The following is a 27,775-nucleotide window of genomic DNA, read 5'->3' on the forward strand; positions in this document are numbered from 1 at the left end:
CAAAAGTGCCTACCGTTCCTGTCCTATTGTTCCCTTCATCATAGATTGGATTTTACTGCCCCCACCTCAAAGCTGGGAAATAGGAAGAGAAGGGAATCGGAACTTTGCGGCCGCAATTTATTATCGTGACAATATATAGATCCGCGATGGCGAACCTGTGGCACTCAGAGCCATATCGGTGGGCATGTAAGTGTTGCCCTAGCTCAGCTCCGGCGTGCATGCGTGCGCTGGCCAGCTAATTTTCAGGCCTTCTGGGCCCACCGGAAGTGAGGAAACAGGCTGTTTCCAGCCTCTGGAGGGCCTCCGGGGGGTGGGGAAGGCCGTTTTCACCCTCCCCAGGCTCCCAGAAGGGCTCTGGAGCCTGGGGAGGATGAAAAACAGGCTTACTGGGCCCACTGTGCCATCACATACCAAAAGCAGGGAAAGTGCAGGGGGGTATGTCTCATTGAATTATGGGTGTGGGCACACTGATATAGATAGTCCTTGACTTACGGCCACAATCGAGGCTAAACTTCTATGTTGCTAAGCGAGACAGTCGTTAAGCGAGTTTTGCCCCCTTTTACGGCTTTCCTTGCCACCGTTGTTGCCGTGAATCACCATAGAGGTTGAATGAGTTAACCCCGTTGTTAAGTGAATTTGGCTTTCCCGTATCTGTATCAGCTATCCATCAGCTCTTTCTCTCTTTGCTATCATCCATCCATCCATCCATCCATCCATCCATCCATCCATCTTTCTATCTGTATCAGCTATCCATCAGCTCTCTCTCTTAGCTATCATCCATCCATCCATCCATCCATCCATCCATCCTTCCTTCTATCTGTATCAGCTATCCATCAGCTCTCTCTCAGTTATCATCCATCCATCCATCCATCCATCCTTCTATTTGTATCAGCTATCCATCAGCTCTTTCTCTCTTTGCTATCATCCATCCATCCATCCATCCATCCATCCATCCATCCATCTATCTTTCTATCTGTATCAGCTATCCATCAGCTCTCTCTCTTAGCTATCATCCATCCATCCATCCATCCATCCATCCATCCATCCATCCATCCATCCATCCATCCTTCCTTCTATCTGTATCAGCTATCCATCAGCTCTCTCTCAGTTATCATCCATCCATCCATCCATCCATCCATCCTTCTATTTGTATCAGCTATCCATCAGCTCTTTCTCTCTTTGCTATCATCCATCCATCCATCCATCCATCCATCCATCCATCTATCTTTCTATCTGTATCAGCTATCCATCAGCTCTCTCTCAGTTATCATCCATCCATCCATCCATCCTTCTATCTGTATCAGCTATCCATCAGCTCTTTCTCTTAGCTATCATCCATCCATCCATCCATCTTTCTATCTGTATCAGCTATCCATCAGCTCGCTCTCTCTTAGCTATCATCCATCCATCCTTCCATCCTCCATCCATCCATCCATCCATCCGACTATCCTTCTATCTGTATCAACTATCCATCAGCTCTCTCTCTCTCAGCTATCATCCATTCATCCGACTATCCTTCTATCTGTATTAGCTATCCATCAGCTTCTTTCTGTCTCTCTCAGCTATCATCCATCCATCCATCCATGAATTCTCAGCCTTCTCTTTTTTATTTCCCCTTGCATTGGGCTGGTTTGATTATTGAAGCTCAGATTTTTTTTTGTCCCGTAGCCCTCAAAAACTGGAGGAGCAAACGTTATCAGAACCAAGGCTCTCTTGTCTTCTCAGTTAGCCACGTAGGATCCCGTTCGCCTGATATATCGCCTGCTTCTGCTAACTTCTGACAATATCCATTAGCCGAGACTGTCAGCTGTCAAGATATCACCCAGACATCTGTTTCTCCACTTAGTGGAGAAATGTTTGGCTGATTTACTCCAGTTTTTTCCTCTTCTCCCCCTTTTCTGGTTATACCGAGGTTGGAGAGAAGAGGAGTGTGTCCAACAGCTTTCCTTCCATTTAGAAATGAGCGGAGGGATTGATTTTCAATAAGTCTCGAAAGGTTAATAATTCTACCGACAAATGGAACTTGGCCCGTAGATAAACAACCCCGCTGGCAGAGGAACTTTGAAAGAAGATTTCCCTTGAGAGTACAGGTAGCTGTTGTGTCTCGTCCAATCTCACCTCAGCCGGGGTCTTCTTATCTGCTTCCGAACACGGAAGAAGAAATACCTCCAGCCCCCAGCCCTGGCTCCATGCCCAGACAGGCTGAAGAAGAAGAAATATCTCCAGCCCCCAGCTCTGGCTCCATGCCCAGGCAAACGGAGCAACTAGACCCCTCCCCCTCCTCCACAGCATGTGAGCCTGAGGAAGGTTTATTACCAACAGCTGCCGACTGGAGTGACCCTCGCGTCAGAAGACTTGATAGGCGGAGGCAACAGAAGGAAGGGAAGGGCAGGCCTGGATAAGTGCTGAGTCATGGAGCCACACCCCATGGCCTGTATAAAGGATCTGCTTTCTGGCATTCTCTGAGTCAGGCAAAGTCTAAACATATCTGGCTGAAGTCACTTTCTGGTCTCCTGCCTGCCTTGAGGACTTGGCTAGGACTTTGGCAGAGCTGCAGAGGCACGCCTGATTCGGATTTCCCTGACCTGGCCGTCAGCGGAGGAGTGGGACACGACAGTAGCCCTTGACTTACAACAGCTTGTTTAGTGACTGTTCGGAGTTACGACGGCACTGAGAAAAAGCCACTTAGGACCGTTTTCCACCCTAAGGACCCCGGGATGCTGCGACTCTCATAAATATGAACCAGTTGTCCAACGTCTGAATTTTTGCAAAGGTTGTAACTCTGAAAAACGATCATAAGTCCGTTTTTTTTCAGTGCTGTTGTAACTTTGAACGGTCACTAAATGAACTGTTGTAAGTCGAGGGCGACCTGTATCAGAATGGGCAGGCGCCATTACAGTCATAATTCAAGGAGAGCAGACTTGCCACAGTTCGTTTAGTGACGGAAGTTGCAACAGCCCTGAAAACAGCGGGTTTTTATCACGGGTTTTCACACTTAACGACCGTTGCAGCATCCTTGTGGTCACGTGATCAAAATTCAGACGCTTGGCAACCGACTCATATTTATGACGGCCGCAGCGTCTCGGAGTCATGTGATTCCACCCTTTTGCGATCTTCTGGCTAGCAAAGTCAAGGGGGAAGCCCGATTTGCTTAACAATCATTTTACTAACTTTAACAACTGCAGTGATTCGCTTAACAGTGATCGGCAAGAAAAATTGAAAAACGGGGGGGGGGGGGAAACTCATTCAACGAATGTCTCACTTAGCAACAGAAACGTTGGGCTCAATTGTGGTTGTAAGTTGAGGACTACCTGTAATTTGGTAAGGCCAGCCTTGGAATCCTGCATCCAGTTCTGGTCGCCACGATGTAAAAAAAGATGTGGAGACTCTAGAAAGAGTGCAGAGAAGAGCAACCAAGAGGATGAGGGGACTGGAGGCTAAAACATACGAAGAACGGTTGCAGGAACTGCGTAGGTCTAGTTTAATGAAAAGAAGGACTAGGGGAGACATGACAGAAGTCTTCCAATATCTGAGGGGCTGCCACAAAGAAGAGGGAGTCGGGCTGTTCTCCAAAGCACCTGAGGGTAGAACAAGAAGCAACGGGTGGAAACTAATCAAGGAGAGAAGCAACTTAGAACTAAGGAGAAATTTCTTGACAGTGAGAACAATCAATAAGTGGAACAACTTGCCTCCAGAAATTGTAAATGCTCCAACACTGCAAATTTTTAAGAAAATGTTGGATAGCCATTTGTCTGAGATGGTGTAGGGTTTCCTGCCTAAACAGAGGGTTGGACTAGAAGACCTCCAAGGTCCCTTCCAATTCCGTCTATTCTATTCTATTCTATTCTATTCTATTCTATTCTATTCTATATTTTTCTATTCTTTGTGGCAGGTAGCTGGTTCTTTGCGCCATGCTCCCTTCCCTCCTCCCTCTATCTCTTCCTCTCTCTCTGTCTCTCCCTCTCCCTCTCTCTCCCCCTCTCTCTTTCTCTCTCTCTACCTCTCTCTCCCTCTCCCTCCCACTCTCCCTCTCTCTCTCTTTCCTTCTCCCTCTCTCTCTCCCTCTCTCCCTCTCCCACTTTCCTTCTCTCCCCTCCTTCTCCCTCTCTCTCCCCTCCCCTCCCAATCTCCTCCTCTCCTCTCTCTCCTCTCTCTCTCTCTCTCTCTCTCCTCCTCTCTCTCCTCTCTCTCTCCTTCTCTCTCCTCTCCCCTCCTTCTCTCTCTCCTCTCTCCTCCATCTCCTCTCTCTCCTTCTCCTCCCTCTCCCCACTCTCTCCTCTCTCCCTCTCTCCATCTCCCTCCCCTCTCTCTCCCTCTCCCCTCCCCTCTCTCCTCTCTCCCTCTTTCTCTCCTCTCTCCCCTCCCCTCTCTCTCTGCCTCTCTCTCCCTTTCTCCCTCTCCCCTCCCTCCCTCCCTCCCTCTCTCTCCATCTCCCTCCCCTCCCAATCTCCTCCTCTCTCCCCCTCCCCCTCTCTTTTTTTCTCTCCCTCTCTCCCCCTCCCTCTCACTCTCCTTCTTTCTTTCTCCCCCCCCCTCTCTTTCTCGCTCTCTGCCTGCCTCTTTCTTCTCACTGTTGACCCAGTTTCCGAAGAAGCTCGCATTTGAATATAGATTGGGAGGTGGCGACAGGAGAGAAACGGCCGGTTCAGAAAGAGACTGCAAATATAAATTAGTGCACAAAAGCAGATTTCCCGTCTGCCTGCGTGCCTAGAAATTTATATGCCCGAGCTAATTTTGATCCCGTGATAATTGCCCCAAAAATAAGCGGCCTCTGAGCAGAGATTCAGGAAAACGATCCATAGCTGGAATGGGAAACCTGAAGCATCTTAAGAAACCTACGCCAGGAGATAGCAGAATAACAAGAGTTGGAAGGGGCCTTAGAGGTCTTCTAGTCCAACCCTCTATTCAAGCAGGAAACCTACACCATTCCAGACAATATGGTTGTCGATCTCTTCTTAAAAGCCTCCAGTGATGGAGGACCTACAACTTCCGGAGGCAACTTCTGTTCCACTGATTAATTGTTCTCACGGTCAGAAAATTCCTCCTTATTTCCAGGTTGAATCTCTCCTTGTTCAGTTTCCATCCATTATTCCTCGTCTGGCCTTCGGGTGCTTTGGAAAACAGGTTGACCCCTTCCTCTCTGTGGCAGCCCCTCAAATATTGGAAGACGACTATCCTTTTTTTAAAAAAGTTTTTTATTTTTTATTTTTCTTATATTATAAATGTACATTTTCTTATTCGTAGATAATCATACATATTCTCTCTAAAGAAAGCACAAAAATAAAACTTTTTAATTATCTTTGGAGTTGCTCTTCTACCCTTTCTTTCACTTCGTTTTACGACAAACCTTCTTCTTCTCTTTTCCCTCCCACCTTCTCCTTTCCTACCTTCTTCCTCCTCCTCTCCTTCCTCATATCTCCTTCCCTTTCCTCTCCCCTACTCCTCTTCTCTTTCCCTTCTTTCTCACCTTCTCTCCTACTCTTATCCCCTAACTTATCTTCCTCTCCTTCTCCTTCCTTCCATCCCTCTCTCTCCTTCACCTCCTCTATCTTACCTTCTATTCCTCTCTTCTTTCTTTCTTCCTTGTTGTATATTATTTCCCTTGTTTGGTATCCGAGCGGCTCCAATCTTCTGATAATATATACCAGGGGTAGTCAACCTTTTTATATCTACCACCCACTTTTGTATCTCTGTTTGTAGTAAAATTTTCTTACCGCCCACCAGTTCCACAGTAATGCGCCGTGTATCGTTGTCTGCGCATGCCTCTCGCGCATCGTGGGTTGGGTTTGGGGGGGGGGCGCCGGCTACCAGCTCTGCTTGTCTGTTACAGCTGGGTGGTGTGGGGGGGAGATGCGCGAGCTATTCTGGGACGAGGCTCTTTTGTTTGTGGTCGCACTATAGCGCCATTTAGTTTCACTGATGTAATGTGAACTAAACTTATGCGCGGGCGATACCAATAGTGTATTTTCAGAAATTTAAATTGTCACAAGGAATTTTATGAAAACCTAATGAAAATGTTTTTAAATAATGCTATGAAATTTTTTTTAAAAGTCAATTAAATTAAAAAAAAGGAAAGTGCTTCAGTATCGGACAAAACCCCTACTGCCCACCATGAAAGCTGGAACGCCCACTAGTGGACCAGGTTGACTACCACTGATATATACTTTCTTTTTAATTTCTTTTCTTTTTCACCCAATCCATCATTTTATGGTTGTACTTTTATATCTATAATCTTCTCTTCCATGCTATCCTGTCTCCCCTGGTCTTTCTCTTCCCTAGACTAGCCATGCCCAGTTCATGTAACTATTCTTCATATGTTTTAGCCTCCAGTCCCCTAATAATCTTTGTTGCTCTTCCCTGCGCTCTTTCTAGAGTCTCAACATCTTGTTTTACATCGTGGCGACCAAAACTGGATCACCAGCATGTAGTTTCTCATTGATGTTCCCAAGCCATGCGCTTTGCTGCATCTGATCCTGGATGTGAAATATGCGTCCGTCTTGATTACTAGCCAGCCGACTGTCCCTGCCCTTCGCATATTTGTCGAAAGCCTCCTTTGGCTATTCAAGTTGGCGTGTGTCACTAGCTTTTCTCGAAGCAAATTCTGCTTTAATTATGTGTTAAAGAGGAAAAAGGGCCATAATCTTCGGCTTGTCGTAAAGACTGAGCAGATGGCTTTCGATGGTCCACAGCGTGTCGTGGAAGCATTACACCTCATCTGCAGCTGTTCCTCTGCAACTGGCGTTGAGTGATATACCGCCGTTGAACCTGGGAGATCCATAATGGTCTCTTGGTTGATTCCCTTTGATATTACTGTCGGCCGTGGACGAAACCGCTTCTGTACTCTGCTTGCCTTCACATATCCTTGTTCTTATTGTATTATATTGATATTGATTGTTTCTTCATTCCTTATTTGTACCCTATGACTATCATTAAGTGGCCTTACGATTCTTGACAAATGTATCTTGTCTTTTTATGTTCATTGAGAGCATATGCACCAAAGACAAATTCCTTGTGTGTCCAATCACAATTGGCCAATAAAGAATTCTATTCTATTCTATTCTATTCTATTCTATTCTATTCTAATTCCATTCCATGTTTCCTATCCTATCCTATCCTATCCTATCCTATCCTATCCTATCCTATCCTATCCTATCCCATCCCATCCCATCCCATCCCATCCCATCCCATCCCATCCCATCCCATCCTATTCCAGTCCTGTCCTGTTCTGTCCTGTTCTATTCTATTCTTCATTCCAATGTTAATTCTATTTTACTCCACTCCTCCATTTTTTCTATTCTATTCTATTCTTCATTCCAATGTTTATTCTATTTTACTCCACTCCACTCCATTTATTCTAGTCTAGTCTAGTCTAATCTAGTCCAGTCTAGTCTTCATTCCAATGTTTATTCTATTCCACCCCACCCCACCCCACCCCACCCCACTCCACTCCACTCCACTCCACTCCACTTCATCTATTCTATTCTATTCTATTCTATTCTATTCCATTCCATTCCATTCCATTCCATTCCATTCTATTTCTATTTCTATTTCTATTCTATTCTGACCCAGCTCCCCAAACATGACAAACCCTCTGTAATCAATCAATGATTCCTTTATTAGGAGCGGCCAGTAGTTCCGGCAAAAGGTTTCTCCCTCACTGCAGGCTACAAGTCCGTCCGGCAGGGAGATGAATAGTTGTCTGCCATATCTATTCATCTCCGCCCCCTGCCTTTTATCCCCAGAGGTGGGGCTTTGCTAGCAGTGGTGGCTTTTTCGTCCCGAGGACCAGCCCATAGATTTCCACTGCTCTCCTCTCCTCTGCATCCACGCATCAGGCACTGGACCCAGCTGTTCCTCCTCTTCCTTATCAACCACTTCCAGACCTGGGGGCTGTTGACTCTCTATCTGAAGGCTGACAGATGGCCCAGGCTCCACCTCCGTGTCTCTCTCTCTCTCTCTCTCTCTGCCAGCTCCATTCCCTCTTCCCCTTCGGAGCTCTCAGGTTGCCTTGATGCTGACCCTGACTCCCACACCTCCTCCTCCTCATCATCATCTGATTTGGCTGCTGGAGAGGCTGGCAGCTGACAGGCCACAACAATCCTGCTAAGCGTTGGTTGAACAAATAAACCACAGTTGGCCGAAGACCACACGCCACATGCAAAGTCTTAAGTCTGTTTTTAGAGTTCGGCGTGCTAAGCCAAAGCATCGAGTGGCTAGCGGGATAAGGGAGGGAACATTAGACTGAATTTAGCATGAAGTGTGGAATCTGACTACGATCACTGGAAGGATTAGAGGCTCTGTGGTAAATCTTGATCAAGGAGTGTATTGGTGAATATCTATGGAGTTTCTCATTCAACCAGGTCAAAGGTGTTTTTTCTTCTCTTCTTTTTTAAAGTTTTTTATTTTGACCACATTAAAACACAAGACAAACATATATATACATATCGCTGTTTCTTATCAGCTATTCAAAGCGGTCCTTTCTTACTATTTACACATATTTTAATTCTATCTTATTCTACTTTTATATTATCTACCTTCCTTTATTTCCCCTACATTTCATCGTTATTCAATTTTCTTATCTTTCCTATTTTCCAACCATTCATAACCATCTACACCAGACCTTATAATATTCTGTATCCTTTTTCTCTTTGATTTCTTTTATGAGTTTATCCATCTCTGCACATTCTAGGATTTTCTTAATTAAATCTTCTTCTGTTGGTGGGTTCTCCTTCTTCCAATGTTGTGCGTAAGCTATACGTGCTGCTGTTAATAGGTGTAGTATTAAGTATTGTGTATCATTTGTATTCTGTGCATATTTGTATTTTATCAAGGAGGGTCTCGCTGAATGTCTATGCAGTTTCTCGGTCAACCAGGTCAAAGGTGTTTTTTTTTCAAGAGGCAACTGGATGTTTCTGGTTTTTCTTTGAAGATGTTTCGCTTCCCATCCGAGAAGCTTCTTCATTTCTGACGATTCGGCCTATTCAGGCAGAACTGAAGAAGCTTCTTGGTTGAGAAGCGAAACCTCTTCAGGGAGAGACTAAAATTCAGTTGTCTGGTTGTTTAGTGAATGGTTGTAAGTCAGCATCTTCTTGAAAGATCTTGCATTTTACCAATATTTACCAATATTCTACCGCCAGCTTTCTCCTGTTATTCATCTATTGAGAGGGCTTTATTTTGGCTTTTAAAAAAAATGGATTCAAAAAACAAAAACAAACCCAGCTTAATGTTCCTTTAAGGTGTATTTTTAGAAAGGAATGAGAAATTTATCCTCATAAAAGCAGAATTCAGGGCCTGCCTTATTTATAACTCTCACGAGTTTTCCATGCTGAAATGGTTAAGTTTGATCAATTGCATATTTACCTGTTGTTTAGCTGAATAGAGATCGCGTTTATTTTCCGTAAAATTGAGAGTGAGGATAATGGCCTAGTCTGCATTTGACAGTTGGTTTCTTTGGAACTCTCTGGTAAATTCTTTGACATTCCATTTTGGGCCGGGAATATATGCATGTCATGTTGAAATACATATAGTAAGTAATGTATGATTCCTTTTGAGAAAGGCGCCATGGTTCATACATCATCCACGGGCACGGAGGGGAGTGACACATGTCAGTGTGATTAATTCCGTAAACTCAGTGAAGCAAAGTGGCATTTTCCACCATGCCTGGAACACCTATTTTCTCCAGATGTGCTAGAAATCTGGGCAGGTTGGCATTTACAGATATCTTCTGTCTATCTGCTTACTGTTCTATCTATGTCTGTCTGTCTGATTGTATGTCCATCCATCTATCCATCTCTTCTTACCTGTTCTATCTCTCCATCCATCCACCCATCCCTCTCTCTCTCTCTCTCTCTCTGTCTTTCTGCGCTTACCTGCTGCATCCATATCTGTTTATCCATCCATCTCTACTTAGCTGCTCTATCCATCTCTCTCTCTCTCTCCTTCCCTGCTGTATCCATATGTATCTATCCATCCATTCATCCATCCCTCTCTCTCTCTCTCTCTCTGCACTTACCTGCTGTATCCATATCTATCTTTTTATCCAGCCATCTCTACTTAGCTGCTCTATCCATCTCTCTCTCTCTCTCCTTCCCTGCTGTATCCATATCTATCTATCCATCCATCCATCCATCTCTACTTACCTGCTCTATCCATATCTGTCTCTCATCTATCTATCTATCTATCTATCTATCTATCTATCTATCTATCTATCTATCTATCTAACTAACTATCTATCTACTATCTATCTATCTATCTATCTATCTATCTATCTATCTATCTCAATCATCTGTCTATCTATCTATCTATCTATCATCTATATCAATCTATCATCTATATCAATCTATCATCTATCATCTATCTTCTATCTATCAATCAATCATCTATCTATCTGTCTATCATCTATCAATCATCTATCTTCTACCATCTATATCAATCATCTGTCTATCATCTATTACCTATATCTATCTATCTAGCTATCTATCTAGCTATCTAGCTATCTAGCTATCTAGCTATCATCTATATCAATCAATCATCTATCATCTATCTTCTATCTATCAATCAATCATCTATCTATCATCAATCAATCATCTATCATCTATCTATCTGTCATCTATATCAAACAATCATTATCTATCTATCTATCTATCTATCTATCTACCTACTATCTATCTATCTATCTATCTATCTATCTATCTATTTATCTATCAATCATCTATATCAATCGATCATCTATCTTCTGTCTATCAATCAATCATCTATCTATCTGTCTATCTATCATCTATCAATCATCTGTCTATCATCTATCATCTATTACCTATCTATCTATCTATCTATCTATCTATCTATCTATCTATCTATCTATCTATCTATCTATCTATCTATCTATCATCTATATCAATCAATCATCTATCATCTATCTTCATCAATCAATCAATCATCTATCTATCTATCTATCTATCATCAATCTATCATCTATCATCTATCATCTATCTATCTGTCATCTGTATCAAACAATCATTATTATCTATCTATCTATCTATCTATCTATCTATCTATCTATCTATCTATCTATCTATCTATCTATTTAAATTTCTACACCAGCCATATAATGTAAGTCACTCTGGGTGGTTTATAACAACAAAGTGTCTCCAGGCTTGTTTAAATGGGAGAGAACAAAAGTATAGATAAGCCAAACAACGAAAATAACATCCACAAACAAAAACAAAAACAAAACAACAACCTTTGGGCAACAGAAGACAAGAGCTCCGTTTATGCCACCCCTTGTCTAGATAAATGCAATTTCCACCATGGCCTTCACCAGGTTTTAAAACGGCAAGAAACATCTTCCGTCTTACCCGTCGTTGGAAAGGCAAGAAAGCTCGCATTCCGAGTCAAGAGCATCATTTCCCTCCCTTCTCTGTGCATCGTGGGGTTTTTTTTTCCCCCGGAACAGCCGCTTCCCAGGGTCAACCTTGTTTGAAGGTCAGGGGCTGTAAGAGCTAATGGAAAGCAGCAAGGTCTGTAATCCTGTTTGTTTTGCAATGATGGACTCGGTGACAGAGACTTTAGTGGATAGGAGCAAAGCCCGAACAAAGAAGCTTTGGAAATAATTTAATAGCAGGGCAATGAAAGATGGGGGCTTGCCAGCACCGTTTCTCCTTCCAAGAGAAGGGTCTTCTCCTGTCAGTAGGCTGCTCTAGTTGGGATGATTCATTCCTTCAAAGCCATCTCTGGAAGATAAAACTGCTGGTACGTGCAGTGTAACACTGAGCCTGAACTGGTACGTTGGTGCCTTGTTCCCTTCGTTGATTTCTTCAGGTGCCCACACAGGTTAGAACAGGGATCCCCAAACTTTCAGACCTCTAAATTCATAATTTTAAAATCCCGCGGACCACTAATATGATCTGTCTAATGACTGGCTGGGTGGGCGTGGCTAGGTGGTCATGTGACTGGGTGGGCGTGGCCAACTCGATGTCACTCACGTCAAGTGGCACCTCGCCCTTCCCCTCCCCGGCATTCCTTGTATCCCCATCCGGGCTCCTTAGGGCCCCAACAGGAAGCAGTTGCTGGAGCTAAGCAGCCACCATGAGAAAGAGTTGGCAAAACAGCTCAGTTCTAATTGGATCTGCCCGAGAAGGAGGCTCAGCAGAAGCACCTCACTGAGGACTAGGAGCATAGGCTTTCCAAGCAGAGGGAAGACCTGCGGGAGTGCAAGGCCAGGTGCCGGTGCCTGGAAGCTCAGCGGGCTGAGATGGTCGGCCAGTTCCAGGTTTTGAGGCAGTCCCAATAGAACGAGGCCCTCCAGCTCTTTGCCACCAGCGGCACTTCCCTCCAGCCTTCGGCCAAAGCCCCACACCAGGAGGCTGAAGCAGACCCCAAGTTGGAATTTCTGCCCCCCTCCGACCCACACAAAAAGACCCTAAAGTGGGAGACTCTCTGCAGCAACACAAACGTTCATTGCACATATCCGTCCCAGGGGCCGTAGTTTGAGGACCCCTGATTTAGTGCAAGCTAAAAAATGCAAATAATTTTTCTGCGGACCACCAACATTTGCTCACGGACCACCAGTTGGTGACCGCTGGGTTAGAAAGGTGGAGGCGGCGGCAGTTGTGCAGAAGGCTTGTGGGCCATCCTCTTGCTTGCCGTTGACAAGTCAAAAGAAGCCTTGACAAGTCTGGATAGTGTGGGTTCCCTCCTTTAACTCCACCTCCACACTTCTTCCTACACAGGGTCTAGCTATATGCTTAGAAGGTTATAGCTTTAGTCTGGCAAGATTCAGTCTATAGTAGAACCTCTGGTCTGACCATGACCGAATTGGGTTCTTGACCCAAAAAATGCACCTGTGTGTGTGTGTGTGTGTGTGTGTGTGTGTGTGTGTGTGTGTGTGTGGCCGATTTCCCCTTCCGCGCCATTTTTTTTTGTAAGTGTCAAATTTCCAAAATTAGGTTTGGGTCACAACCAAATCGGGTTGCGACCAAAGTAATGGAACGAATTATGGTTGAGACCAGAGGTTCTATTACTATATTAGGTGCACATAAATAAATAAAAATAGAGATCTGGACTTGAGTGGATTTCACTGTGTCATATCCACGATTTGGGCTTTACAGGTTGTATTTGAGAGTTGTAATAATGCCACTTTCAAACCATTTACCTTTCCTGCTTCTCTGACTGCGAAATGGAAGGAAACTTTCCTTCCTTCCTTCCTTCCTTCCTTCCTTCCTTCCTTCCTTCCCTTTCTTTCTTTCTTTCTTTCTTTCTTTGTCTTCCTTCCTTCCTTCTCTCTCTTCCTTCCTTCCTTCCTTCCTTCCTTCCCTTTCTTTCTTTCTTTCTTTCTTTCTTCTTCCTCCTCTTTCTTTCTTTGTCTTCCTTCCTTCCTTCTCTTCCTTCCTTCCTTCCTTCTCTCTCTTCCTTCCTTCCTTCCTTCTTTTTTCTTTCTTCTTTCTTCTCTTTCTTTCTTTCTTTCTGTCTTCCTTCCTTCTCTTTCTTCCTTCCTTCCTTCTTTCCTTCCTTCCTTCTTTCTCTTCCTTCCTCTCATTCTCATTTTCCTTCCTTTGTTCCTTCCTTCCTTCCCTTTCTTTCCTTCCTTCTTTCCTTCTTTCTTTCTTTCTTCCTTCTTCCTTCTCTTTCTTTCTTTCTGTCTGTCTGTCTGTCTCCTTCCTTCCTTCCTTCCTCTCATTCTCATCGTCCTTCCTTCCTTCCTTCTCTTTCTTTCTTCCTTCCTTCTCTTTCTTTCTGTATGTCTTTTCCTTTCTTCCTACCTGCCTTCCTGCCTTCTTTCCCTTCCTTCCTTCTTCTTTCTTTCTTTCTTTCTTTCTTTCTTTCTTTCTTTCTTTCTTTCTTTCTTCTTCCTTCCTTCCTTCCTTCCTTCCTTCCTTCTTTCTTTCTTTCTTTCTTTCTTTTTCTTTCTTTCTTTTTCTTTCTGTCTGTCTATCTATCTACCTTCCTTCCTTCTCCTCCTTTCTTTCTCTTTCTTTCTTTCTTCCTTTTTTTTTCTTTCTTCCTCCTTTTCTTTCTTTCTTTCTTTCTTTCTTTTTTTCTTTCTTTCTGTCTGTCTTTCTTCCTTCCTTCTTTTTCTCCCCACCCCCCTCGTCTCTCCTGCGATTCCTCTTTGCCCGTTTGTGAACCGTTCACTGGAACAAACCCATTTCTTCTTGCTGCCATCCCTATCCCCTGAGCAGAGAAGGAAGGAAGTAGATGAGAAGGAAACCGGTTGCTTGGAGGCTCAGCTGGGAAAAACCAGCTGGGGATTGAAGCAGATGCCGTGCATCTTGGGGGGGGGGGTTTGCAAGATGCACAATTAAACTTGCTGAAGCTAAGAAGGAAGAAATAGTCAGATTCCAGACTGGCCTTAAAGGATGCACATCTAACTGCAAATTAAGGAGGGAAGCTTGGTTCAGCTCCGTCTCAGCATCCCTTAATATTCACAGAAGGCTTTTTCACTTCTTACAAGGAAAAATATTAATATGAATGTAACGTTATTATCTTCTTTTCTGCTGAAGAATGGAAACAGCTCTCCTGCATAAAAGCAGACATAATGGCTGTTGAGACACCGTAAATTGCAGCTCGGGAAACTAATGAATTATACATATTGCAATAAGGGTGTCAATAAAAGGTTTGTCTCCTTCCTTCCTTCCTTCCTCCCTCCCTCCCTCCCTCCTTGCTTTCTTCATTTTTCATGTTTACTTTCCTATTCATTAAACTTCCTGCTTAGTTTATTTCAGGATGTTTCGAGCAAACAAACAAACTTATTATTGTGACCTAACCGGATCCTTCGTAGGGTGCTAGACCTGGAAGTGACCACTTTTTACTTTTAAGGTCTGCTGATATAATCCAGGTTTATTCGGGGCATGAAGGCGTTTGGGAAGAAAGAGAGATAAATCTCTCTGCGGTGTTGCAACACTCCGCAGCCAAGAAACAGAAATGCGCAAATTTGGCAGGTTGCTGCCGTTTTTTGTCTTGGCTGGAAAACGTGCCAATGATGGCGCTGGGGTTCCTGCGTTATTAAGCCGTGGTTCATTTCATCCTGACTTTGCATAAACGATGAAGCCTGTTGCAAAGGGCCTCTTCCCACCAGGTGTGAAAACTGGGAGCTCTCCAGCGTTGGGGTTCCGGGACCACCTAAAATAATAAAACGCATGGATGTGAGACAACCTCCCATCCTGAATAACTATATCGGAACAGGCTTCACGCTCTTCCTGAGCAAGCTGGCTGAGCAAGCATAGTTCTGGCAATGATCTAGCTGGGCGTGTATAAGCCATGTTGATAGGATCATGGTCAGGACAGATCATGGTCAGGACAGGCTCCATGGAGAGGGATGTCTTTCAGCAGCCTTTCTATTCCCAGCTGTTGTGGCCAGTTGGCTGCCGGCCCTTCCATTCCATTCTATTCCATATTTTCCATTCCATTCCATTCCATTCCATTCCATATTTTCCATTCCATTCCATTCCATATTTTCCATTTCATTCCATTCCATATTTTTCATTCCATTCCATTCCATATTTTCCATTCCGTTTTATTCTATTCCATATTTTCCATTCCATTCCATATTTTCCATTCCACTCCATTCCATATTTTCCATTCCATTCTATTCCATTCCATATTTTCCATTTCATTCCATTCCATATTTTCCATTCCATTCCATATTTTTCATTCCATTCCATTCCATATTTTCCATTTCATTCCATTCAATATTTTCCATTCCACTCCATTCCATATTTTCTATTCCATTCCATATTTTTCATTCCATTCTATTCCATTCCATTCCATATTTTTCATTCCATTCCATATTTTCCATTCTATTCCATTCCATTCCATATTTTCCATTCCATTCTATTCCATATTTTCCATTCCATTCCATATTTTCCATTTCATTCCATTCCATATTTTTCATTCCATTCCATTCCATATTTTCCATTCCGTTTTATTCTATTCCATATTTTCCATTCCATTCCATATTTTCCATTCCACTCCATTCCATATTTTCCATTCCATTCTATTCCATTCCATATTTTCCATTTCATTCCATTCCATATTTTCCATTCCATTCCATATTTTTCATTCCATTCCATTCCATATTTTCCATTTCATTCCATTCAATATTTTCCATTCCACTCCATTCCATATTTTCTATTCCATTCCATATTTTTCATTCCATTCTATTCCATTCCATTCCATATTTTTCATTCCATTCCATATTTTCCATTCTATTCCATTCCATTCCATATTTTCCATTCCATTCTATTCCATATTTTCCATTCCATTCCATATTTTCCATTCCATTCTATTCCATATTTTCCATTCCATTCCATTCCATATTTTCCATCTCATTCCATTCCATATTTTCCATTCCATTCCATTCCATTCCATATTTTCTATTCTATTCTATTCTATTCTATTCTATTCTATTCCATTCCTATTCCTATTCCTATTCCTATTCCTATTCCTATTCCTATTCTATTTAACAACTCATCCTCTACTATGGTCCTTTCTCAGCAGGAGCTATGAGGATCCAATTGAGAGCGAAATCGTCAACGAGCGGATTCCCTACTTGCACGGCAGCTACGCGGCACCTTTGGCGCAACCCGAAAGGGGTAGCATGGCCAGCATCGACCGCCTGGGCAAGCGCTCCCCCTCCATTGACAGCATTCGCAAAGACCCCCGGTGGCGAGACCCGGATCTCCCCGAAGTCATCGCCATGCTCAGCCACCCCATCGATCCCGTGAAATCCAACGCAGCAGCCTACCTCCAGCATCTCTGCTATGAGAACGATAAGATCAAGAAGGACGTGAGACATCTCAAGGGCATTCCCATCCTGGTGGGTCTGCTGGACCATCCCAAGCCTGAGGTCCACCGCAAAGCGTGTGGGGCCCTCCGGAACATATCCTACGGGAAGGATAATGAGAACAAAGTGGCCATCAAGAACTGTGATGGGATCCCAGCTTTGATCAGGTTGTTGCGCAAGACGAGTGATATGGAAGTACGAGAACTCATTACAGGTCAGTGGTGGGGTTTGCTGCTTCTTCTTCTTCTCCTCCTCCTCCTCCTCTCCTCCTCCTTCTCCTTCTCCTTCTTCTTCTCCTCCTCCTCTTCCTCTTCTTCTCCTTCCTCCTCTTCCTCTTCCTCTTCCTCCTCCTCCTCCTCCACCTCCTCCTCCTCCTCCTCCTCCTCCTCCTCCTCCTCCTCCTCCTCCTCCTCCTCCTCCTCCTCCTCCTCCTCCTCCTCCCCCTCTTCTTCTTCTTCTTCTTCTTCTTCTTCTTCCTCCTCCTCCTCCTCCTCCTCCTCCTCCTCCTCCTCTTCCTCTTCCTCTTCCTCTTCCTCTTCCTCCTCTTCCACAGGGAAGTTATGTTTTTTGCTGTCCCCCGCCTCCAGAGACTTCTAGAGAGGCTCTGTAGGCTGGGGACAGCAAAAAATGTCACTTCCTGTCCAACCGGAAGTTGGTAAATGGGCAGTTTCTGGCCTCCGGAGGGCCTGATGGGGGTGGGGAAGGCCGTTTTTGCCCTCCCCAGACTCATAGAGAAGCTCTGGAGCCAGGTAAAAGAGAAAAAGGGGCCTTCCCCACCACCACCCAGGCCCTTCGGAGGTCTGTTTCCCTACTTCTGTTGGGCCCAGAAGGCCCGAAAATCAGTAGCGCCGGAGCTGAGCTCGCATGCCCACTGATATGGTGGCACGTGTGCCATAGGTTTGCCATCACGGATATAGGGTGGACATCAAAACACCCACATCATCTTACATGTCTCACTGGTGGACACGTGAAATAAAGTGGCGGTTTTTTGGCGTTCTCTTCAAGTGCCTTTCTTCCTAGATTGGAAAAAACGGAGGTTGGCCCAGTCAGCAAATTCACACTGTTCTGGGTTACGTTGTCGGTTGATTCAGCCACAATTCATCACATTTTTTTGTTGATGCCTCAACTTGGACGTGGTCTCCTGAGGCTCCCACAGAACATGGTACCTCCGCTGCTCCTTTTCTGACTCACAACACAGAGCGGAATGGGAACAAGGAGGCCCTGAAGAAAAAGAAAATACGGTTTGAGAAAGCAGCATATGGCCTGACTTTCCTCGGAGTGATAGAAACTAGGTGTGGCATAAAGAGTTCCCAATGGAGATCGGGTTGCAACGAACTCATTACCCTCCCTTAGAGAACAGCTGGAGGAACTGAGCATCTTAAGTGTTTTTTTTTTCCCCTCAGGGTGTTTATCGCAAAGCAGTTCTTGGGAGAGTTTGAAAATAGTTCAGAGCTCCGCAGCAAATAAAGCCTTTGAGTCCGTAGAGCAGAAATCCCATTTTTGGGTCTGCGTTAGAATTTGCAAGGAGCCCTTAATTAAAGACCAATGTTGGGGCCAGCTCTTCCATTTCTAGGCAACGTTAGTGATTCACTTAACAACCGCAGGGGGAAAAAGGGTCCTAAAATCAGGCGTGCCTCCCTTAACGACCATCGCAGTGACCCTGGGTGGTGTCACACGAACCCCATTTTGTGACCTTCTGACAAGCAAAGCCCATAGCGAAACCAGCTTCCCTTAACAACCATGTCACTAACTTAACAACTGCAGAAAGTATGTAAACTGGGGCAAAACTCACTTAACAGCTGTCTTGCTTAGCAACAGAAATGTTGGTCTCAATTGTGGCCGTAAGTCGAGGACTACCTCTACCCTCCCTCTGATAAAGGTAAAGGTAAAGGTTCCCCTCACACATACGTGCTAGTCGTTGCCGACTCTAGGGGGCGGTGCTCATCTCTGTTTCAAAGCCAAAGAGCCAGCGCTGTCCGAAGACGTCTCCATGGTCATGTGGCCGGCATGACTCAACACCAAAGGCGCACGGAACACTGTTCCCTTCCCACCAAAGGTGGTCCCTATTTTTCAACTTGCATTTTTTTTACATGCTTTCAAACTGCTAGGTTGGCAGAAGCTGGGACAAGTCACGGGAGCTCACCCCATTACACGGCAGCACTAGGGATTTGAACCGCTGAGCTGCCGACCTTTCGATCGACAAGCTCAACGTCCTAGCCCCTGAGCCACCGTGTCCCCTCCCTCTGATAGAACAGCCCAAATAAACACAGAAAGTATGATCAATGTGGTTTCTTGACATTCTCCTTTATCTAGGTCTACCTTGACTGACCCATTTAATGAAAACAGTGACTTCACACTTTTGTTATGCTAAGCAACCGTTTAAAACATCTTGTTTAACCTTATTAGCACCCACCCGGGGTGAAATTCAGCAGGTTCTGACAGGTTCAGGAGAACCGGTAGCGGAAATTTTGAGCAGTTCACAGAACCAGCAAATACCACCTCTGGCTGGCCCGAGGAGTGGGGTGGGAATGGAGATTTTGCAATATCCTTCCCCCCAGGAGTGGGGAGGGAATGGAGATTTTGCAATATCCTTCCCCCCAGGAGTGGGGAGGGAATGGAGATTTTGCAGTATCCTTCCCCTTCCATGCCCACCAAGCCACACCTACAGAACCGGTGGTAAAAAAAATGTGGATTTCACCAGTGCACCCACCCATCTCCTAGAACAGTGATGGCTGACCATTTTGCTATCGCATGCCAGGAGGGGGTGAGGTGGGGGTGGGGAAGTCGCATGTGCGCACGCCTACATCCATAATTCTATGCGCCCTGCACATGCATGCACGACCCCCCCACTCTCCCCCATCCCTGGCATGTGATGGCCCGGTAGGTCCGTTTTTCTCTCTCACCAGGGTCCAAATCCTTTCTAGGAGTCTGGGGAGGACAAAAATGGCCTTCCCCACCCACCCAGAGGGCCTCCGGAGGACGTAAATGGCCCATTTGCCAACTTCGGTGGAACCGGAAGGCTCATTTTTTGCTGTCCCCAGGCTCCAGAGCCTTTCTAGGAGTCTGGCGAGGGCAAAAACGCCCTTCCACACTTCCTCTGGAGGTTGAAAACGGCCCACTTTCCAACTTCCGGTGGCCCTCCCCAGACTCCTATAAAGGCTCTGAAGTCTGGGGAGAGAGTAAAATGGGCCTTCCTCAGCCCCCCACCCACCCAAAGCCCTCCGGAGGCAGGAAACAGCCTTTCCCCCCTACTTCTGGTGGGCCAAGAAGGCCCAAAAATCAACTGAGCTGAGCACACATGCTACCACGCTCCTAGAAGAATGAAATATTCTAGGAAATATTAAAAAGGCAGAATATTATATTTTCCCTAAAGGAGAAACATGTTTATAAAGACATAAACTCAGAGTCTCAGCTCCCTGCTGCCACCCCCCCAGCAGATATTTTGGTGCCAGCTTATCTACAAAACAAAAGACCTTCAGCTCCAGGATGATGGGATTATCCTTCAGGGCAAAGCCATTCAGCCACAATAGGAAATTGCCCTTCATTGCATCACCCAGCAAGATTTAACCAAGCCTGGGAGACAGACAGCCTCAGCTATGACTGCATAGCCCCATGGGAATCTGATTGCAACCAATAGGATAAGCTCAAATTCAAAGCCCAAGATATCTCTCTCCCTCCCTCCCTCCCTCTCTCTCTCTCTCCCTCTCTCCCTCTCCCTCCCTCCCTCTCCCCCCTCTTCCATGTGCCCAGGACCTGAAAATCTCATGTGGTCCCGTCCACCATTAAACCATCTTTCCAAACAGCCTCCATTTTTTCCCCGTGTCTTTCTCCCCACTGAACCCAGATGGACATTTCTTCCAACAATTTACCTTGTTAAACCTTGTTTATTAATTTTATAGACAATTAACCTCGTCAAACAAACCCCAGTGGTATGGCTTGAACATTACTCTCAGCTGACCCCACAAGTTTTTTTTGGTTTTTTTTTGCGTTTGGAAAGCGACCGCTCGTTTCTCAACCTTCGCAAAAATAATAATAATAATAATAATAATTACAGTCCCAGGTTTTTTGCAAGCAGCATCGGTCAGAATAATTTCCTACCCGTTTCAAAACACATCGGTGATTTTAAGCAGCGTTCCGAGTCTCCCCTGTACACTACAAAGACCAAACATTTGGATAAATCTTTCCTTACCGGGTTTGTAAATTGAATTATTTGCAAATTGGATACGGAATGCAGCCTCTTCTCATTCTTGAATTGTGCTTGGCAATTACAATCTTAAAATAATAGTCATAATAACCTTTTTTCTTTTTCTTTTTTGCTCTTGAATATGAGGATTGCGGTAGTTGGGTTTTTGAAATGCACTGGCTTGGAAATTTTCAGCCCTTTATGATAACTGCTTGGGAAGAAATCAAAGATAATTGCCTGGGTTTTTGCGCATTTCTTGAGAGCTAATCTGCGTGACACTGAGCCAGAAGGAGCAACAGGGGTTTCTTCCCAGTTGTTCTCATCTCACCATTCACTTGGCCAGAGAATCAGAGAGTAACAGAGCTGGAAGGGACCTTGGAGATCTTCTAGTCCAACCCTCTGCTCAAGCAGGGAGACCCTATGCCATTTCAGACAAATGGTTGTCTAGTCTCTTCTTAAAAGCCTCCAGTGTCGGAGCACCCACAACTTCTGGAGGCAGCTCAGGGGTTGCCCCAAAGAAGAGGGAGTCAAGCTATTCTCCAAAACACCTGAAGGCAGGACAAGAAGCAATGGGTGGAAACTAATCAAGGAGAGAAGCAGCTTAGAACTAAGGAGAAATTTCCAAACATTGAGAACAATTAACCAGTGGAACTACTTGCTTCCAGAAGTTGTAAATGCTCCAACACTGGAAGTTTTTAAGAAGATGTTTATTTATTTATTTATTTATTTATTTATTCGTATTTTTATACCGCCCTATCTCCCTAAGGACTCAGGGCAGCCATGTACAGCCATGTAAAAACACATAAATATACAAAGTAAAACATTCATCTAAAAAACTTATTATAAAGGCCAAATATTTAAAATAAACATATAAATAATAAAACCCAATTTAAAACCAAAATCTAAAATTTAAGTAATTTAAAAATTTAAAACCCTAGTCCAGTCCTGCGCAAATGAATAGATGTGTCTTAAGCTCGCGGCGGAAGGTCCGAAGGTCAGGAAGTTGACGTCCTGGGGGAAGCTCGTTCCAGAGGGTGGGAGCCCCCACAAAAAAGGCCCTTCCCCTGGGCGTCGCCAGTCGGCACTACCTGGCCGACGGCACCCTGAGAATAGAATAGAATAGAATTTTATTGGCCAAGTGTGATTGGACACACAAGGAATTTGTCTTGGTGCATATGCTCTCAGTGTACATAAAAGAAAAGATACGTTCATCAAGATACAACATTTACAACACAATTGATGATCAATATATCAATATAAATCATAAGGATTGCCAGCAACAAGTTATAGTCATACAGTCATAAGTGGAAAGAGATTGGTGATGGGAGCTATGAAACGATTAATAGTAGTGCAGATTCAGTAAATAGTCTGACAGTGTTGAGGGAATTATTTGTTTAGCAGAGTGATGGCCTTGGAAAAACTGTTCTTGTGTCTAGTTGTTCTGGTGTGCAGTGCTCTATAGCGTCGTTTTGAGGGTAGGAGTTGAAACAGTTTATGTCCAGGATGCGAGGGATCTGCAAATATTTTCACGGCCCTCTTCTTGATTCGTGCAGTATACAGGTCCTCAATGGAAGGCAAGTTGGCAGCAATTATTTTTTCTGCAGTTCTAATTATCCTCTGAAGTCTGTGTTTTTCTTGTTGGGTTGCAGAATCGAACCAGACAGTTATAGAGGTGCAAATGACAGACTCAATAATTCCTCTGTAGAATTGGATCACCAGCTCCTTGGGCAGTTTGAGCTTACTGAGTTGGCGCAGAAAGAACATTCTTTGTTGTCCTTTTTAATGATGTTTTGATGTTAGCTGTCCATTTGAGATCTTGCGATATGATAGAACCCAGAAATTTGAAGGTTTCTACTGTTGATACTGTGTTGTCAAGTATTGTGAGAGGTGGAAGTATGGAAGGGTTTTTCCTAAAGTCTACCACCATTTCTACGGTTTTGAGTGTGTTCAGTTCCAGATTGTTTTGGTTGCACCACAAGGCTAGTCGTTCGACCTCTCGTCTATATGCGGATTCGTCATTGTCTCGAATGAGACCAATCACTGTTGTGTCATCTGCGAACTTCAGTAGCTTAACAAATGGATCATTGGAGATGCAGTCATTGGTATACAGAGAGAAGAGAAGTGGGGAGAGCACACAGCCTTGGGGCGCCCCTGTGCTAATTGTACAGGTATTTGATGTGATCTTGCTTAGCTTCACCTGCTGCTTCCTGTTTGTTAGGAAGCTTGTGATCCACTTACAAGTCTGTTCCGGTACCTGTAGCTGGTTTAGCTTAGTTAGAAGAATGTCTGGAATGATGGTATTGAATGCTGAACTAAAGTCTACAAAAAGGACCCTTGCATAGGTCTTTGGAGACTCAAGATGTTGTAGGATGTAGTGCAGAGCCATATTAACAGCATCATCTGTTGATCTATTTGCTCGGTATGCAAATTGCAAGGGGTCTAAGAGCGGATTCGTGATGGTTTTCAGGTAGGAAAGCACTAGCCTTTCAAAGGTTTTCATGACTACAGATGTTAGAGCAACTGGTCTGTAGTCATTCAGTTCCTTGATGGTGGGCTTCTTCGGCACTGGGATGATGGTAGAGGAGTCCCTCCCTGTGATATGTTCGATAACCATTTGTCTGAAGTGATGTAGGGTTTCCTGGCTGAGCAGGGGGTTGGACTAGAAGGCCTCCAAGGTCCTTTCCAACTCTTCTCTTCTCTTCTCTTCTCCTCTCCTCTCCTCTCCCCTCCCCTCCCCTCCCCTCCCCTCCCATTCCATTCCATTCCATTCCATTCCATTCTATTCTATTCTATTCTATTCTATTCTATTCTATTCTATTCTTTTGTTCCACTGATTCTCACTGTCAGGTAATTTCTCCTTATTTCTGTGTTGTTTCTCTCCTTGATTGATTTCCATCCACTGCTTCTTGTCCTGGCTTCAGGTAGTTTGGAGAATAGGTTGACCCCCTCTTCTTTGTGGCAGCCCCTAAGATATTTTTCACCCCCTAGACTTTCTTTTCACTAAACTAGACATACCCAATTCCGGCAACTGTTCTTCATATGTTTTGAAATTGTGGTATGTTGTTTGAGAAGAGAAATCAATAGATAAAATGACGGATTATGTTTTTGTGACAAAGTACTGCATTTGTGTAATAGTAGTGCCTTTAAGGAATGCCTAACTAACATTCTCATCATTATTGATTTTATTTACAGTATTTATTAAATTTATCTTTCCCACATCTTGCATTTTCTGGGTGGCAAACAAATTGGACAGTGCTGGACCCCTTTATAATTTAAAGCTTCTTAACTAAGATACTCATTATTTGCATTTTTTTAAAAAAAACCCTCTGATAATTAGCGAAGGACCTTTTCATATATATATATAAGAATATATATATATATATATATATATATATATATATATATATATATATATATATATATATATATATATATATATATATATATTTATTTCTGAGGTTTTCAGGTGTTTGTATGTAGGTCTTTGGTTATTGGGTTTTCTCCACGTAAAATTGGAAGTGTCTTGGCGGCGTTTGACGAAGTCTCATTCGTCATCTTCAGGCTTCAGCTTCTTTTGCTCCCAGAAGCATGAAGCTGAAGCCTGAAGATGACGAATGAGACTTCGTTGAAACGTCGCCAAGACACTTCCAATTTTACGCGGGAGAAAACCCGAATAACCAAAGACCTACATATATATAGGATCCTTCGCATCCTGGACATAAACTGTTTCAACTCCTACCCTCAAAACGACGCTATAGAGCACTGCACACCAGAACAACTAGACACAAGAACAGTTTTTTCCCGAAGGCCATCACTCTGCTAAACAAATAATTCCCTCAACACTGTCAGACTATTTACTGAATCTGCACTACTATTAATCGTTTCATAGCTCCCATCACCAATCTCTTTCCACTTATGACTGTATGACTATAACTTGTTGCTGGCAATCCTTATGATTTATATTGATATATTGATCATCAATTGTGTTGTAAATGTTGTACCTTGATGAACGTATCTTTTCTTTTATGTACACTGAGAGCATATGCACCAAGACAAATTCCTTGTGTGTCCAATCACACTTGGCCAATAAAAAATTCTATTATATATATATATATATATATATATATACATATATATATATACATATATACATATATACATATATATATATATATATATATATATATATTCTGAGGTTTTCGCGGGTGTTTGTATGTGGGTCTTTGGTTATTCGTTAAACACTTTGGTGATTTGAAATGAATTTGGGTGTAATTCCTCATTCTTTTTGCCATGAATGGCTAGCCATCAGGAGCTAATTTGTCCTTTTTTGAAAAGTTTCTATATTCTATTAATTTTTTTTAAATGTTAAGCAGATTCTTTTTTCTTAAAAGGCATTTTCCTGTAATTGCTGGCGTGCCAACTGTTTGCCTATAAGCTCTGTTGCAGTCAAAGGTATCGGGGAAATAAATACAATGATTAATACGCTGAAGGGGAGTGAGCATTGGAGCATTTTATTAAATATAGGCTTTTATTTCAAATATTCAGATAAAATGGGCCCCACCAGATCTGCAGCTAAACTATCATTTCCAGCCCACCAGTGACACACAATGCTGGCTGAGTCCCCCATCCTGGTTAGGCTTCAACTCAGTTTAAATCCTTTCAGACCAGGAGTGCTATTTAGCAGGTTCTGACAGGTTCTGGAGAACCAGTAGCAGAAATTTTGAGCAGTTCAGAGAATCGGCAGTGGAAATTTGAGTAAGTTGGAGAACTGGCAAATATCACCTCTAGCTGGCCACAGGAGTGGGGTGGGAATAGAAATTTTGCAATATCCTTCCCCCAACAGTGGGGTGGGAATGGAGATTTTGCAATATCCTTCCCCCAGGAATGGGGAGGGAATGGGAGGGAAGGAAGGAAGGAAGGTCAATAGCACTTAGACTTATATACCACTTCACAGGACTTTATAGCCCTCTCTAAGTTGAGCCCCCAACAATCTGGATCCTCATTTTACCCACCTCAGAAGGATGGAAGCCTGAGTCAACCTTGAGCCAGTCAGGATTGAACTGCTGACAGTGGGCAGAGTCAGCCTACAATGCTGCATTCTAACCTCTGTGAGTGGAAGGAAGGAAGAAAGGAAGGATGGAAGGAAGGAAGGAAGGAAGGAAGGAAGGAAGGAAGGAAGGAAGGAAGGAAGGAAGGAAGGAAGGAAGGACGGGCACTAGTAGTAGCACGTAGATTTATATACCGTTTCATTGTGCTTTCCAGCCCACTCTAAGCGGTTTACAGAGTCAGCCTCTTGACCCCAACAATCTGGGTCCTCGTTTTACCCACCTCGGAAGGATGGAAGGCTGAGTCGACCTTGAACCTGGTGAGATTTGAACTGCCGAACTGCAGCTAGCAGTCAGCAGAAGTAGCCTGCAGTGCTGCACTCTTAGCCACTGCGCCACCTCAGCTTAACAAATGTCTCAGTTAGTGAGAGAAATTTTGGGCTCCATCCATCGTGGTCGTAAATCGGGGACTACCTGTATTAATGGTCGTAAAGCCAGTCACCCAGAGGACTGACCTGGTTTTACATCCATTTGGAAGCATAATGCAGACGAGGATGGCAGTTAATGTTGCATCAGAGTTGACAGACTTGAACATTGGGCTCTATCTAACAAAATGAAATTCAACAGTGAAAAAAGTAAGGTTCTACATTTAGGCAAAAAAACCAAAATGCACAGGTACCGTATATGTGGTACCTTGCTCAATAATAGTAACTGTGAGAGGGATCTTGGAGTCCTAGTGGACAACCATTTAGATATGAGCCAGCTGTGTGCAGCAGCTGCCAAAAAAGCCAACACAGTTCTGGGCTGCATAAACAGAGGGATAGAATCAAGATCATGTGAAGTGCTAATACCACTTTATAATGCCTTGGTAAGGCCACACTTGGAATATTGCATTCAGTTTTGGTCGCCACGATGTAAAAAAGATATTGAGACTCTAGAAAGAGTGCAGAGAAGAGCAACCAAGATGATTAGGGGACTGAAGACTAAAACATATGAAGAACGGTTGCAGGAACTGGGTATGTCTAGTTTAACGAAAAGAAGGACCAGGGGAGACATGATAGCAGCATTCCAATATCTCAGGGTTGCCACAAAGAAGAGGGAGTCAAGCTCTTCTCCAAAGCACCTGAGGGTAGAACAAGAAGCAATGGGTGGAAACTAATCAAGGAGAGAAGCAACTTAGAACTAAGGAGAAATTTCCTGACAGTTAGAACAATTAATCAGTGGAACAACTTGCCTGCAGAAGTTGTGAATGCTCCAACACTGGAAATTTTTAAGAAAATGTTGGATAACCATCTGACTGAGATGGTGTAGAGTTTCCTGGCTAAGCAGGGGGTTGGACTAGAAGACCTCCAAGGTCCCTTCCAACTCTGTTATTATGTTATGTTAGAGAGTGAGATAGGACTCGCTTAGAGGTCACATTGAACCGAGGTATGTTTTAAATCGCCCGAGATCAGTTTGCCCTTTCTGGCTCTGGATCTGAAGTGCCACTTAAGCATTGCAAGAGGTTGTAGATAAAATTCCGGTTGGGACATATTTCTTTGAACGCTACTCCTAAAACGACTGAATGCCGGTTGCCCTTGGGATGAGAGAAGGCCTTGAATCCTAAAAATATAAATTTTCCGATCCGGATTAGGAGAGGGTTCAATTCAGGAACTTTTCTTTCCCATCTGGTTGGGTTTGATGGGAGTATTTGAGTTTCAGTCAGCAGTGAAATCCACATACCTTCGCTACTGGTTCGGGAACGGGAGCACGGAAGGTAAAAAAATG

The 27,775-nt window shown here is 43.8% G+C and overlaps 1 protein-coding gene across 6 annotated transcripts in view; it reads left to right on the plus strand.

The window, feature by feature from the left end:
• ARVCF (ARVCF delta catenin family member) overlaps positions 1–27,775 on the plus strand; it is a 404,277-nt gene that overhangs the window by 283,071 nt on the left and 93,431 nt on the right. For all 6 annotated transcript variants that reach the window (XM_058158410.1, XM_058158411.1, XM_058158407.1 and 3 more), the window contains one exon: positions 16,492–16,994. In XM_058158410.1, the coding sequence (XP_058014393.1) occupies positions 16,492–16,994 (503 nt within the window). The remainder of the gene's footprint in view (positions 1–16,491; positions 16,995–27,775) is intronic.

The sequence above is a fragment of the Ahaetulla prasina genome, chromosome 15 (genome assembly GCF_028640845.1).
Source record: "Ahaetulla prasina isolate Xishuangbanna chromosome 15, ASM2864084v1, whole genome shotgun sequence".
Lineage (NCBI taxonomy): Eukaryota > Metazoa > Chordata > Lepidosauria > Squamata > Colubridae > Ahaetulla > Ahaetulla prasina.